This window comes from Lycium ferocissimum, chromosome 3, assembly GCF_029784015.1.
Source record: "Lycium ferocissimum isolate CSIRO_LF1 chromosome 3, AGI_CSIRO_Lferr_CH_V1, whole genome shotgun sequence".
NCBI lineage: Eukaryota > Viridiplantae > Streptophyta > Magnoliopsida > Solanales > Solanaceae > Lycium > Lycium ferocissimum.
In genome coordinates, this window is record NC_081344.1 from 2,828,556 (window position 1) to 2,843,221 (window position 14,666).

Consider the following 14,666-nt stretch of genomic DNA (forward strand, 5'->3'; position numbering starts at 1 on the left):
AGGTTAGATAACCAGCCCACAGGATACAAAACAGAATAATAAACAATAATATTAGAGCCTCAAGTGGTAAGAATTTGAGAAGCAACTCCCATAATCCACCCATCTCAAATACTCCTTCTGTTTCAATTTCTATGAACCTATTTTCTTTTTAGTCCATACTAAAATGAATGATCTCTTTCCTAATTTGGAAACAAATTCACTTTATGAAATGATTTACAGCCACACAAATATTCAAGACTTATTTTGAACCACAAGTTTCAAAAGTCTTTACTCTTTCTTAAATGTCGTGCCCAATCAAATGGGTTTACATAAATTGAAACGGAGGGAGTATTAGTTATTTTGACGAATTAAATTTGATTTAAGATATTTGACATACTAATTTTGCAAAATCAATTGTCTTTATAGTACTTTTTATTGTTTTTCAAATTTATCCTTAATTACTTCTCTAATTAGTGGAGTATTAATCAGGAGAGATAAGCTTAAGGGGCATAGTTTACAAATATTTTAACTAATGTTATTAAATATTTTTTTTAGGTGTGCAAAAATCTTAAAAGACGACAACTAATATATACAAGAATAAGATGGAGTGATAATACTAGTAGTGGTATACTCCCTCTGTCCCAATTTATGCAAGTACCATTTTTTTCTTTTTTAATTTAAGAAAAGAAAGGAAGATTTTTGAAATGTGTGGTCCAAAACAAGCCTTATATAAATGAGTGGCTGTAAATCATCTTATAAAGTTAAATTATTTCTAAATATAGAAAGGTAACATTCTTTTTGAGACAGACCAAAAAGGAAATGGTGCCACATAAATTGGGTGAGAGTAGGGGTGAGCGTTCGGTTCTTCGGTTCGGTTTTATCAAACTTCTGTTTGGCTATTTCGGTTTCGGTTTTTTGAAGGTGGACACCGAACACCGAACCCAACTAGTTCGGTTCCGTTCTTTCGATTTCGATTTTTTGAAGTTTGATTCTATTCGGTTTCGGTTTTTTCAATTCGGTTTTTTTGATATGATATTAGAAGTAATTCCATTTATACTAATTCATATTCTCAAAAGCAACAAAACATAAAACTAACAAATCAAAATCAAAATCAAACAAACAGGATACACAAGAACAAAAAACCATAATCATAATATAGGATTACTAGGTGTTATATACATACAGTAAGAATAATTAAGAAAACACATGAAGGACATACATTAATCTTAAAGACACATCCTAATCACCTTTCTTTGTTAAGGATATTTGATTTTCTCAACTGAAGTGGAAAATTAGGTATACAAAAGCAAAAGAGAGCTTATTACAATTGGATTTTTTTTGGGCTTAAACTTAATGGGTCTGGACTATTTTAATTTTTTTGGGTAATGTATAAATTTCGGTTCTTTGGTTCAGTTTCATCAAAGTTCGGTTCGGCTATTTCGGTTTTGATTTTTTGAAGGTGAACACCAAACTAGTTCGGTTCGGTCCTTTCGGTTTCGGTTTCTTGAAGTTCGGTTCGGTCCGATCGGATTTTTCGATTTTCGGTATTTAAGCCCAGCCCAGGGAGTATATGCGGATAACATCTAGTAATACCTTTGGTTGAAGATTGAAAAAAAGGCAAGAAAATAGACAATCTTGTATGGATTGGGTTGCGTCAATAGACACGAATCAATGCAACATGCGCAGCCCATTTGCACTTATGTTTGCCCATGTTACTTGAAGCTTGACAAGCTTAGCTTGTTCGTGTTATACGAATATTCTCATTCTAAATTATCTTTGTTACTTATTATACATGTCTTACAATTCAGGATAAAAAAATTTAAAAATAAAAATTCTGGTGATTCATTGAAAATTGTTTTCCAATTTGTTTCAGAGTCACTACAAGTCTACAAGATTCTTAATTCGCCTGAATTTGTGGCAAGTTTATTCATCAAAATCTTTGAATGATCCTTCAGGATATTTTGTATGAAATCATAGTGATCTGTCATGTGTTTATTTTTTGGTGATCCACTATGAATTGACCTCCAATTGCACTATCTAGCGGAGGTAGCTTTCAGACTTATCCTCTTTTAAAAATGAAAAAAAGTTGGGTATCCTTTCTTCTCCTCTCTTTTTCATCTTTGTTTTTCTTGTTTCGAATATCTTTTATTTTAAGAATCAGTGGTCCTGGGAATATATATGTATGGAGAGAGGGTTCAATTTCAGTTTAGTTATATTCAAATTGAGGAAGAAAGAGATGGAAATGGAGACAGCTCTATAGTGGGATTCGAATCAGTACTAAAGAAAAATCATGTACTCGAAATGATAGAACGACATGCCATTATTTATCAAGGTTTGACATTAAAAGTAGCAGAACTTATTACTAACACTAATCAAATTGTTTGCGCGTTGCGCGGTCATATAAGACCTTATTAAATTTTGATTTGTTTATTTCTAATACCCAAATATTAAAAGTAATCACAAAATACTTTTGTTAAATCTAAAGTTTTTTAAAATTCTCTTAAAAAAACTAAACCATATTAAACTTACAATTTGTTTTTTCAATTACCCAAATATAAAAAATAATCACAAAGTATGTTTTGTGAAATTTAAAGTATGTTTTGTGAAATTTAAAGTATATATAATTTTCATAAGATTCAACTGTTATATATATTTCAATAATTAAATTAAAAGTCAAAATAAATAAAAATATCACCAACATTCTTAGTAATATATATATATATACACACACACACACACCACACAATAACAACAAAAAACCTAAAACTCGAAATATTTTCTGAAAGAGTTGATTTTTCGTTATGTGAGAGAAAAACTCACGTGTTGGATGATTTTCAATTACTTGGAGCCAAAGGATGTATTGCTTGGAGTTCTCTCACGTGTTGGATGATTTTCAATTACTTGGAGCCAAAGGATGTATTGCTTGGAGCCAAAGAACGCTAAGATGTGGAGGAGAATTGAAGAGCTCATGTAGCACACTTGGAGCCCAAGTCATTTTATGCCTATAAAATGAGAGGCAATTCGTCTTTGTTTATCATCCCAAAAAAATCATAAATCCTTTGTAGTGAGTAGAGAGTTGAGAGAGCAATTCTCTTAGGTGTAATTAAAAAATCTCCCATTCCTTTGCCAATAATATAAAGGCAACCGTTCTCTGGTGGATGTAGGATCATTTTGATCTGAACCACGTTAAATCTTGTGTTTTTTCTTTTACATTTCCGCTAACATTTTCCGTTTCAAACACAACATATATTATATAAAACATAGCTTTCAGGTATTGAGGACACTTTGAGAAACCAAAAATAGATCTAAAAATTCCAGAATATCTTTTGCATGACATATATATATTCATGGTGTTTAGATAGAGGAATAAGGTTGAAAAATATGTGAAAGACACAAAAAAATTATTACGAAATTAAACACCGAAAAACAATAGCTTATTCATCTATCTACAATAAACTATCATAAACTCCGATTTGATTGCAATAAATTTTTACAATAACTATCAACATTAGATAATTCTCTCATCAATTTAACACAATGATTCACCTCAATCTTCAGCTTGTTATCCCTTTTCTTCTCAACTTGTCGTTCAAAGTTTCATTTTCCCGATAGCTTCATCGCGGAGGGTAACTGGTATGCCTTTTTTGTCTCTTTATATATCTATCTGCATCATTTGATCTGTCGTAGATTTCATGAACACATCAGGGTGCATAACGTCAGAATTATAAGAAATTTATATATTTACAACTCATATACACATGCAAAAATTATTAACGAAACCTTTGGGGTGCGGCCCTCTTTCGAACTCTGCTAACCCGAGATGCTTTGTTTATCGTGTTTTTCTTTTTTTGGAATGACAAAACAATTTGTTGATTTTAATAAAAAAAACAGTATAGAGAACCAAAACATCATTACAAGAAGTGTTCTCACGTGTTATAAAAGAAGACAAAAACAAATTAAGAAATGAAGAACTTGTCATCAGAATAAGAGATAAAGCAAAGATTTCATCATCAAAGCCCATATCTGAAGAGGTGGCATTTCAGAAGGCATACAAAAGTTCTTTTGAGAATATAAAGAATTTATAGTCAGGAGTCCAAACAATATATAATGAAAGAAATATCTTCAAATATGGTAATGGGGGAGAAGAAATGGTGGTGGACAAACTTAGAAAGCTGATAGTGGGCTTTTAATTCTCCATTAGTAACTTAACAGAGCAAATACTTAATTAGCATAGCAATTACAAATGAAAAACCTCTACTGTTAACGATCATATCATCTGCTGAAGAAACCAATCGGATACAATAATAATTAATACACAATGAATTAAATGAAACTCAATAAATAGAGTATATTATTAATAATTTTTTAACTAAAAGATAAGGGAAAATATATTTAAAAAAATGAAATAAAAGATAAATAGGAATAGTGGTAATTATAGATCGCGCCACATCATTATTAATACATCTTTCATTTTATATTATATATGATATAAATATAAATTTTTATTTTATTAAAAAGAAAAAAGAGATAAAAACAAAACGTAAACAATAAAGTTGGACCAGGACGGCTAAGAACAGTAGAAGAGCGTGTGGATGACTTGCCCCGTGGCCCCACACTCCAAAAAGAGTTTTGTTTGAAAACTAATGTAGCTTTTTAGTCCTAAACAGAAACATACACTACTCTTTCTGTGCACTTTTACTTATTCGCTATTTCAAAATAAATTATTATTTTTATTTGTCACTTTTATCATATTAAAATAAGATAAAAAAAATTTCTGTTTTATCTATAGCATTAAATACTCATTTCAAATTTTTTCAAATTCAATAAAAATATGCATCAATTAATATGAGTATATTGATATATTATGCACTTTATTTATTATTTCTTAAGAAGTGTTTATAGTAAAAAATGAACAAGTAAAAGTGAACTGAGGGATTAATAATTATTCGGGAAAAAATATTAGCACTTAATATTTACACAAAGTGAATAGATTCATAATATATATTTGTACGTAATGTTTTAGAATTTAATCATAACTATTTAATAATATTTTCCCCTCATCAAATAACATAACTTTATAAATCTACACACCGAGTGTTTACCTACTTTAACATAACATAATTTTAATTTATGTGAGTGTATTTTATTAAAGGGAAAGGGTGCAAATATAACCTTCAATTTTGTAATTTAGAGCAGATATACCCCTTATTAAAAAAATGGTGCATATATACCTCTGTCATTACACAAATAGTACAAATATACCCCTGATCTAAAGGTTATTTGCACCTTTTCCCTTTATTAAATATTTTGTTACACAAATAAAGCAAATATTTGCACTTTTGCCCTTTATAAATACAAAAGCTAAAAAAAAATTAAAATTAATACTTTGAAACACCTACTAATATTTGTGTAGCTAAATTTTTAAATATATCGTAAACTACAAGGAAATATTAAGGGCCTGTTTGGAAAGCCACCCAGGTAATTGGAATTGGATGTAATTGGGTGTAATTACACAGTTTGGCCTGTTTGTTTGACCAGGTAATTACACAGTTAGGTGGGAATTGGGTGTAATTGATAGGGTGTAATTACACTCTCCAATTCTCGAGGGGGGGGGGGTGAGAATTGGGTGTAATTACACCCTGTAATTACAGAGTTACTTTTTAGTTAATTTTTTATTTTTTTATTTCTTTTCTTTTTAATTTTTTTTTAATTTATATTATTTAGTTTTTATTTTATTTTAATTTCTTTGCTTTTCTAATTTATTTTTCTTTGCTTTTCTAATTTATTTTTTTATTTCTATTAATTAATTTATTTTTTATTTTTATTTTTTTAAAATATATTTTTCTTTTTATATTATTTATATTTCATTTACTTTCTTCTCATTCCCAACCTTTACTTCTTGTGGGTCCATGTAATTCTTTCGTATTTTTATTTTTTATTTTATTCATTTAGCATATTATTCTAATTTTTGGAACTACATCTCTTAATATTAGAAAGAATGAGTCATTAACAAACTTGGCACATAATGAGTGACGTTATTAAAGTAGAATTTCGTTGTGAATGTGGTTATAGACTTATATTTTGCCTTTCTTTTGAATTATAGGAGTATTTACTTATATTACGTTGGAACTTACTTATGTAATGTTGGAATTTGACATAAGAGTATTATGTTAAAAAAAATTCTTTTGGATTTTGAAGTTAGGTTATATTTTCAACTTTAATTTATTTGCTTTATTACTATTGACTTATTATTTCACCTTGCTTGTTGTTTATTTTTCACTTATAATTAATAGAATTTTTTTTAAACATTTGAATAATATTGTGGCATTATATTTATAAATATTCTTTTTTTTTTCAAACATCAAATCCCATGATGTTCTCACGAAAAAAAGTATTTTAAGTTTTATAATCAATTAAAATAAAAATATTATTAATTTGAAATTATATATCAACTATTTTTTACAATATTAGTTACAAATATATGATTATTAATTAACGTATTTTCAAGAAACAATGTGTTATTAAATAGCTAATTTAATATCATTTATAAAGGCACATATTTTTTAAATATTAATTTTAAATTTTTTATAGTTAAGTTTTATTTTAAATTAAACTAACTGTGTAATTACACTTGTGCAACCAAACAGCACGCTTGTAATTACATTGTGATTACATTATGACAAACAAACAGGTTATTGTAATTACAATAATATATAATTACTAGGCTGTGTAATTACTAGGGTAGTAATTACACCAATTCCATTACCAGGTGGCTTTCCAAACAGACCCTAAGAGTAAAATAAAAAGGTTTCTATATTTAGAAAGAGTTTGTCTTTTCTGAAACGGCCTAAAAAGGTAAAGGAGTATCATTTTAATATTCTTTTCTTAGGAGCTCCTCCCTAATCATCTTAAAAATTTGTCGTCATCTCTTATTCTTCATCTCTCAATTTCTCCAATTCTTCGATTGAGGTATGCCATTCGTATATTTATGATTAATAAATTCCTGGGGTTGTATTTTTTATTTTTTTTGGTTAATTGTTTTCTTCTGTTGGGGATTCAGTAAAAAAAATAAAAAAATATATGGGTTCAATTTTGTTTACTTGAAGATCGAGGAGAACTTTCGATTTGATTGAACCGTTAAGAAGGTTTTATAGATTAAAGGGGTTTTGTCTTGTCATCGTGGTCTATTCTTAAGCATGTTTATTTGCATCTAAAAGTTCAAAAATAGGTTCTTTTTTTTGGTAATTGTTCAAAATATTGGTACTTTGTTAGACTTTGGACTAGTATGGTGTTTGTGGTTTTGCATGTTATGGTGTTTTATATATATATATATATATATATATATAAAATTGAGGAGGAGTTAAGTGGTTTAAACTTTAAAGGTTTGAGTTTTTGGCACATTTCAGTGCAAAGACAACTACTTTTATGCTGTGATATTGATATTGAGTTCTGTTCTTCTGTGCTGAGGATTTTTTTTTTTTTTTTAAACCATGGTGTTCGGGCTGTGTGCACGCCGACTAATTCCACGCGCAGAGGCGGATCCAGTATTTGAACTCTATGGGTTCAAACTTAAGATTCTTAGTGTAAACCCGGCGTATTTTAAAAGTTATGGCTTCATGTCTACTATTTATTGCAGTTTTAATAAATTTTTATACATAAATTTATGCTCCGCGTCCAAACTTGGGGGTTCAATGGAACCCCCACCTAGCATGCTAGATCCGCCACTGTCCACGGGTACTTGCTCCTTCCACTAGCACAGTTACAGGGTAACTCTATATGTCAATGCTTTTGATGGATATAAGAAATCACCTAGTGTTTTTGGTCCTGTAGGATTTGAACCATGATGAGTTCTGGTTTTATAAGTTTGTTGTTTTGCTTTATGTTAACCATTTAATAATGTACTGGGTATGAACTGCAAGACTTCAATATTTAAGTTTAACTATAGGGTGTCTTCGGTACGAAGGAAAATGTTTTACCGGAAAATAAGTGAGTTTCTTACTTATTGTCTTGTGTTTGGTACTCAAGCAAAAATATAATCCTAAAATTAAGTATTTGTATATAATCTAGACAAAATACTATGGGATGGGGGTAGGGGTAGGTGTGTGGGGTTGGGGGCTATGGGAGGTGGGGGTGAAGATGAGGTGTGTTGGAGGGTGGGGAAGACACAATCAATGTGGAATGCCACTTATGGAACTTTTTTTCCATGCTTCCGCTAGGGAAGTCATTTTAATCATTTTTAAGGAACTTGTTATCCTAGAGAAAATATTTTTTAATAATTTTGACCAACCGAACATAGGAAATTGGAAATACATTTTCATCCATTACCGAACACACCTTTTTTTTTTTTTTTTTAATATTTTTATTACATAGGGGGTAGGGGAGGGGAAATGGGGAAGGGGATTACAATGTAGGGATTCGAACCCTCACCAACTAGGTGAAAGTTCAGGTAGCCAGCCAACCAACTGAGCTCTTTGGATCTACCAAACACACCCTTAATCTTTATAAGAAGTCATTTTGTACTTCTATGAGATTTAGATGACATATATAGCTTGTGATATGATCAATTCACAGAAAACATCCCTGAACTCTGTTGTGCAAATTTGGTTATACGGTATAATTCTCTCTCTTATCTTCATCATTCTGCTGAATTACGTCAGCTAAGTTTTACGATCTTCATAAGTACTAGTTCTTGTTTGATGAATTGGTTTTTCGGGTTCTTTGAATTTGAAATATTTCGTGATCTTACTGGTAATCTCACATTCACCAGGCTGAGAAGTAGTAAGCAACTTAACAAATTAAAGTTCAAGTGAACTATAGTTATTTAGGGATAGTTGAGACATTTTTGTGTTCGTCTCTTACAGGGAAACCATTTCGAGAATACATGCCAAACAGAGTAGATAACAACAGCTAGAAAGTGGTCAGATAGTTTAACTGGTATGTAAAGAAATATAAGATCAAATTGCCTCATGCCTGTCCAGAATATGTGATTGTAACTGCTTATCAAGAGAACTCGTGTAGCAAAAAGAAAGTGTTATTGCATGATAATCAGCTGTCGTAATGGGCAGCAGTGAGGTGGCATCCTAGCAAGTCTATTGGTAAAATATGTTTTTCTCTCGTCTCTTATAAAGGGGTAATGAGCTGAGCAAGCTGGAGTTGAGCCTAGAGGGTCTCATTTTAGCGTCCTCTAGTATGAATTGAGGATAGTACCTTCTTTGAACTTCGGTTATGAATCTCTTAACTCACATGCAAGTTCAAAGCAGCTTTTACCTAGTTTCCAGAAAAAAAAATCTTACCGGATACTCAAATTTTGGTATATACTAAACTGTGATAACAGTTGTATCCAAATCTATTGCAAATGTCTAGATAAAGATTGGTTAAAGGCAATTTGAAGTTTCTCAGCTAACATGTCTCGCATGATTTGAGTTATGTATGAGCATGTTTTGAGTTATGTATGAGAAAGATATCTGGTAAGTGATTACTATTTAACATCTGTTATGGTTTCCGCTAAAGGTGTTTCTTTTAAGCTTGCTTTTTAATATCTTCTTGTGACGGTGGAGAAGAGAGAGCTGCCATTTTTTTCCACTAGTTGCCTCCATGTCATATTTTATCATTTGAGTTAGTGAGTTAGTGAATTGAATCTTCCTTAGTGTTAACAGCATGCCTGAAAAGCTCTCATTTTGGCAATTTAATTCAAGTTATGATTAATTGTTTAAGCTGTTAAATATGCCAAATTGTCCCAGTACCGAAAATCTAGCAAGTATGGAAGAATGTACTTAATGAACTTGTGTGGAATTGGCTTATTAACTGCAGATATGGAGTCATCTAAAGAGACAGGTTGCCGAGCTCCAGAAGGCCCCATCCTTTGCATCAACAACTGTGGTTTTTTCGGTAGTGCAGCCACCATGAATATGTGTTCCAAGTGTCACAAGGAAATGATACTTAAGCAGGAACACGCAAAATTTGCAGCTGCATCCATCGAAAACATCGTAAATGGAAGCTCAAACAGTGTTGAAAAAGAAGCTGTAGAAGCCATATCAGCGGAATTAAAGGTTGTGTCTGCAGAAGCATCTTCAGATATAACCTCAGAGATTTCAGAAGTGAAGCCAAAAGAGGGTCCGAATAAGTGCACAGCTTGTCGTAAGCGTGTGGGTTTAACAGGTTTCAACTGCAAGTGTGGAAATCTTTTCTGTGCTGTTCATCGTTATTCAGACAAACACAACTGCCCGTTTGATTATAGGAATGCTGGTCAGAATGCAATAGCAAAAGCAAATCCTGTCATCGTAGCAGAAAAGCTTAATAAGATATAAGAGGCATGATGCTTTTACTTTAAAATCTGTCCATAGTCCGATAAGTTGGTCTCATCTTACAGGGTCTCCTATGAATATGCATGGATCGTATAAGGCGATGAAAATTGGTTTGGGGTTGGGTTTTTTTTTTTTTTTTTTGGGTTGGGGGGGGGGGGGGGGGGTGGGGGTTTCTTTTCAAGTACTAGAGCCTAGATTATTTCTGGTGTGTAAGTTGTTATATATGCTGGTTTGGTGGACATTTTTATGGAATTTGTAATTTGTCCTTGTTCTTTCCCATTTCTCTGCTTCATGTCTAATATAATGTGCATAATGACTATCCCTTTAAAACAAGCACGATCACATTTGGAGAGGCTATTATTGAAGATTGTAGAGTGTAAATATTTGTTAAATTTCAACAAAGCTTCTATTAAACATATCTGGAGAGAAGCTAACCAAAATGCCGACTTTCTAGCAAACGAAGGGCACAAGCAGTTGCTTTCGAAAGATTGTAAGCTTACCTTTTTAGTCTTTAGTCTCATCTGATGTATACAATTTTTTCATTTCATTTTTTTGTTCTGGCCAAGAGTAACAAACTGCTAAAAGCTTCAAAACAAAAGCTTTTGATACGTCTGGTCAGGCCGGCATACCTAGCTGTGAGATTTACTGTAGACTAAAATATCAAACCACTATGTGTGTGTGTATATATATTGCAAGAGAATCAGCAAGTATTATAGAAACGAGAACTAATTAGAGTAAATATTTGAAAGGAAAAAAAAAAAAAAAACTATGGCTAAGAGCTTGCCAATCATAGACATGCAACATAGCATAATTAGTGATGAAATAGTGAAATCACTTGAACGTTGGGGTTGTTTCAGGCTTGTTAATCATGGAGTTCCACCATCTTTCTTGTCGGAAATAATGGCCGTCGGCCGGGCGTTGATGGAACTTCCGGTGGAAATGAAGGGGCTAAATGTTCACAAAGACAAAAGCTTCGGCTATATTCCGGTAAATATGACTAGTGCCATGTTTGAGTCCTTAGGAGTTTATGATGCCACTTTACCTGAGGATGTTGATCATTTTTGTGCTCAATTGAATCTATTCCCACATCAAAGGTAAATTCGTAATACTCCCTCCGTTTGAAATTATTTATCGTGTTTTGCTTTTCATGATTCAAACTATATGTCAATTTTGATCAATAATTTTAAAATTTATTTTCATCATATTGACATAAGAAGAATTAATTGTAATTTATAGTGCTTTTCATATAGTTTTTAAATAATTAAATTTAATTTTGAAATATTGAGTTGATCTAATTCATTTTTACTTTAAAAGCGAGTCAAATTATTTTCTAAAAAGAAAAAATGAAGCTTATTTTTGGGACGAAGGGAATATAAAACTTAGCAGCTTGCCTTCTATAATTTCAGCCATTTGGATTCTAATTAATCTGGTCTCATGTCTTATTGAGTATAACATGAAAAAGATAAGCCATATTAGCCCGTTTGAATCATTTTAGAATCTGCTTGTTTATGAAATTGGTTTTTGAAAAAGTACATTTGAAAAGTATCATATTTGACTAATTAATGCGAAAAGAAGAACTTTTGCCGTCAAAAGTATAGCAATAATTTTCAATGTTTCAAAAAGTGCTTATGGGCAGAGCTGTTTTTTTCAGCTTATAAAAAACGTTTTTGTTACTATTTTAAAATACTTATTTTTTCTCTCTAAAATAAGCATTTTTGATTTCCCATAAACTTGACCAAACAAACTATAGACTCATTTAGATTTGCATCATATAGGATCCGTTTAAGGAGAAAACGAGTCATACCAAGAGTAATTTTTTTATTTTCAAACTCAAACCCGAGATCTTTATCAAATAAAATAATTGTGGCTCAGTACTTAGTAACATGTGGAATGATGATTAACATTTGAGTTTTGTTGCAGGGAGGTGATGGTAAAGTATTCAGAAGCAATTTATGATCTCACAAAAAAACTTGGGAGTAAGCTCATGGAAGGTTTTGGTTTAGAAAGTGGAGATTTGTTTAAGGATTGGCCTTGCTTAATGAAATTCAATAAATACAACAATAATTTTGAAACAGTGGGATTAACAGGAGCTACAACACATTCTGATAAAGGATTTTTCACAATATTATTGGATGATGAATTAGTTAATGGCCTTGAAATGCTTGATGACCAAACTGGGGAATTTATTCCCGCTAATCCAATCCCAGGTTCATTTTTTGTTAATGCTGGAGATATTGCTAAGGTCAGCCATTTTATGTTTACTTGTTATTTATTTATCATGGTTAAGTCCTAAATAAGGTCAGAAAAATAAATTAATTATAATTTAATGATAAGAGTATATGTAAAGGCATGTGCCATGCATTATTTGATTGGTGTAAACGCCGGGATGGGAAAGTTGTTACGTATATATTAGCATACCATTGTTTAAAGTTGTCTAAAGTTTCACATTGATTATTATACGCTTAAAATATATACTTAAGTGACATTCACGAAAAAATTGAACTTTTATATAAGATTGTTGATGCAATTGGATATATTATTAGATTAGATATATTAGAGTAGATGTTATTTTGCGCTATTATATGCTACTGCTATTAATTATCCAATTAACTCAAAAAAAAAAAAGAGTAAATAACGTCATGGGTTCGACTCTTACCACCGTCTAACAACAAATAAAAACATCTAAATAACCCTCAAGAGGGAGAATCTTGGATTCGGATATTGAGAATGGAGAATCACTTAGTAAGGAGTGCTTCCCCTCTTTAATGGGCTCTATGCAACCAAAATTTAAATTAATCTGGCAAATGAATTTCGAATACGAGATGGTTATATTAAAAGAAAATATTTAGATGCCTAGGCCCAATAATTAAGTTCACACGTGAAAGAGCTTATTTTTTCAACAATTAGTAAAAGATATTTTTCACGTTATATTTCTTTAGGTGCCGTTTGGCCATAAATACCAAAAATAAATTCACTTTTTTTGGAATTTTTGAAGTTGGAGTTGGAGTTGTGTTTGGCCATAGTTTTTGAAATTGTAGTTTTTGGTAAAATGTAGTGTAAAAAAGTGAAAAAAGTGATTTTTTTTTTAAAAACAAGTTTTTCTTGTTTTTGGTATTCCGGAATACAACTCTGGAGTTGTATTCCGAATATTTATGGCCAAACGCCTAAAAGTAAAAAAAAAAAAAAAGTGAAAAATTTCTGGAAAAAAGTGAATAATTTTTATGGCCAAACGGCTACTTAGTCTTTCATTTTTTACCTTTAGTTTCATTTCCGACTTATTTTTTATATTTTTATGATTCTAGCAATCCTTTTTGATATATGCATTTCTAAATATAATGTGCTAGGCATGGAGCAATGGAAGAATTTGCAATGTGAGGCATAGAGTACAATGCAATGAACCAAGAGTACGATACTCCGTTACATTCTTTGTGTTGGGTCCAAGAAATGAAAAAATGGAGACACCTTCTAAACTAGTGGATTATCAACATCCTCCTCTCTATGTTCCTTTTCATTTTGAAGAATACTGTGCCCTTCGAACTTCTACCAAATCCATAAAGGGTGAAGTTCTTGACTTGTTTCGTAAAAAATAGCTGATTTCTTTATCTGTAGTTTTGAAATCGTGATGGTTTTATATGGTTTGAGTAATCCGATTAAACATTTATATTGAATATAGTTTGAAGTCATACCGGCCTATCATGATTTGTATGTCAGATTTCTGTAACGTTTTTTTCCCCTTTTATTTGTCTGTACCTTTTGACATTGAATAATCCAACATGATAGCTCCGTTGAATATAACATGAAGTCATATCGTCTGTCATGACTTGTAATGCCCCAGTTTATCAGTTTCTATCATCGTCATCACTGCTTTCAACTTAAGGTTATTTTAGTTCTATTTTAAACTTAAAATGATCATTTACACACATATATCAAAATGGGTAGCAACACAAAAAAAGTCAAAAGAAAAGCATAAATTTTTACTAATTGTTCCTTTGTGACGGTTGTTTAGTAAATGATCCTCTTTATACTTCTCTGCAACTTATAGATCTTTTCGATTACGGACTAAAAATCCATTTCGAACAAATTGAAATTTTATGAGAAAATGTTAGGTCCAGTCTAAAACTCTATAGAGTTAGATGACACTCTAAAATTTTGTTAATCCAATTAGTTATATTGTCACAATTTCAAAATAAAGACAAAATCTAAATGATGACCTAAGAAATGGATATTTGTGTAAATCAACTTAAGAAAATGATTCGCTGAAATATGGGCTCACTCAACTTCATTTTTTTGCGCGGAGTGCCCTTCTTTTGGGGTGGTCTTTAAATTTTGCCCCTCATATTTGAAATCTTTAAAATTTGCCCTTCGGCTAACACCCATAGGAGG

The 14,666-nt window shown here is 31.3% G+C and overlaps 2 protein-coding genes across 2 annotated transcripts; both read left to right on the forward strand.

Annotated features, from left to right (window-relative positions):
- Positions 1 to 6,782: 6,782 nt before the first annotated feature.
- LOC132049256 (zinc finger A20 and AN1 domain-containing stress-associated protein 8-like) lies at positions 6,783 to 10,701 on the forward strand. The gene is made up of 2 exons (XM_059439994.1): positions 6,783 to 6,948; positions 9,790 to 10,701. The coding sequence occupies exon 2, from the start codon at positions 9,792 to 9,794 to the stop codon at positions 10,284 to 10,286; it is 495 nt and encodes a 164-aa protein (XP_059295977.1). The 5' UTR covers positions 6,783 to 6,948; positions 9,790 to 9,791; the 3' UTR covers positions 10,287 to 10,701.
- Positions 10,702 to 11,051: 350 nt separating this feature from the next.
- On the forward strand, positions 11,052 to 13,873 carry LOC132050754 (2-oxoglutarate-dependent dioxygenase DAO-like). Its single transcript, XM_059442118.1, has 3 exons — positions 11,052 to 11,377; positions 12,204 to 12,525; positions 13,628 to 13,873. The coding sequence occupies exons 1-3, from the start codon at positions 11,052 to 11,054 to the stop codon at positions 13,871 to 13,873; spliced, it is 894 nt and encodes a 297-aa protein (XP_059298101.1).
- The last annotated feature ends 793 nt before the right edge of the window (positions 13,874 to 14,666 follow it).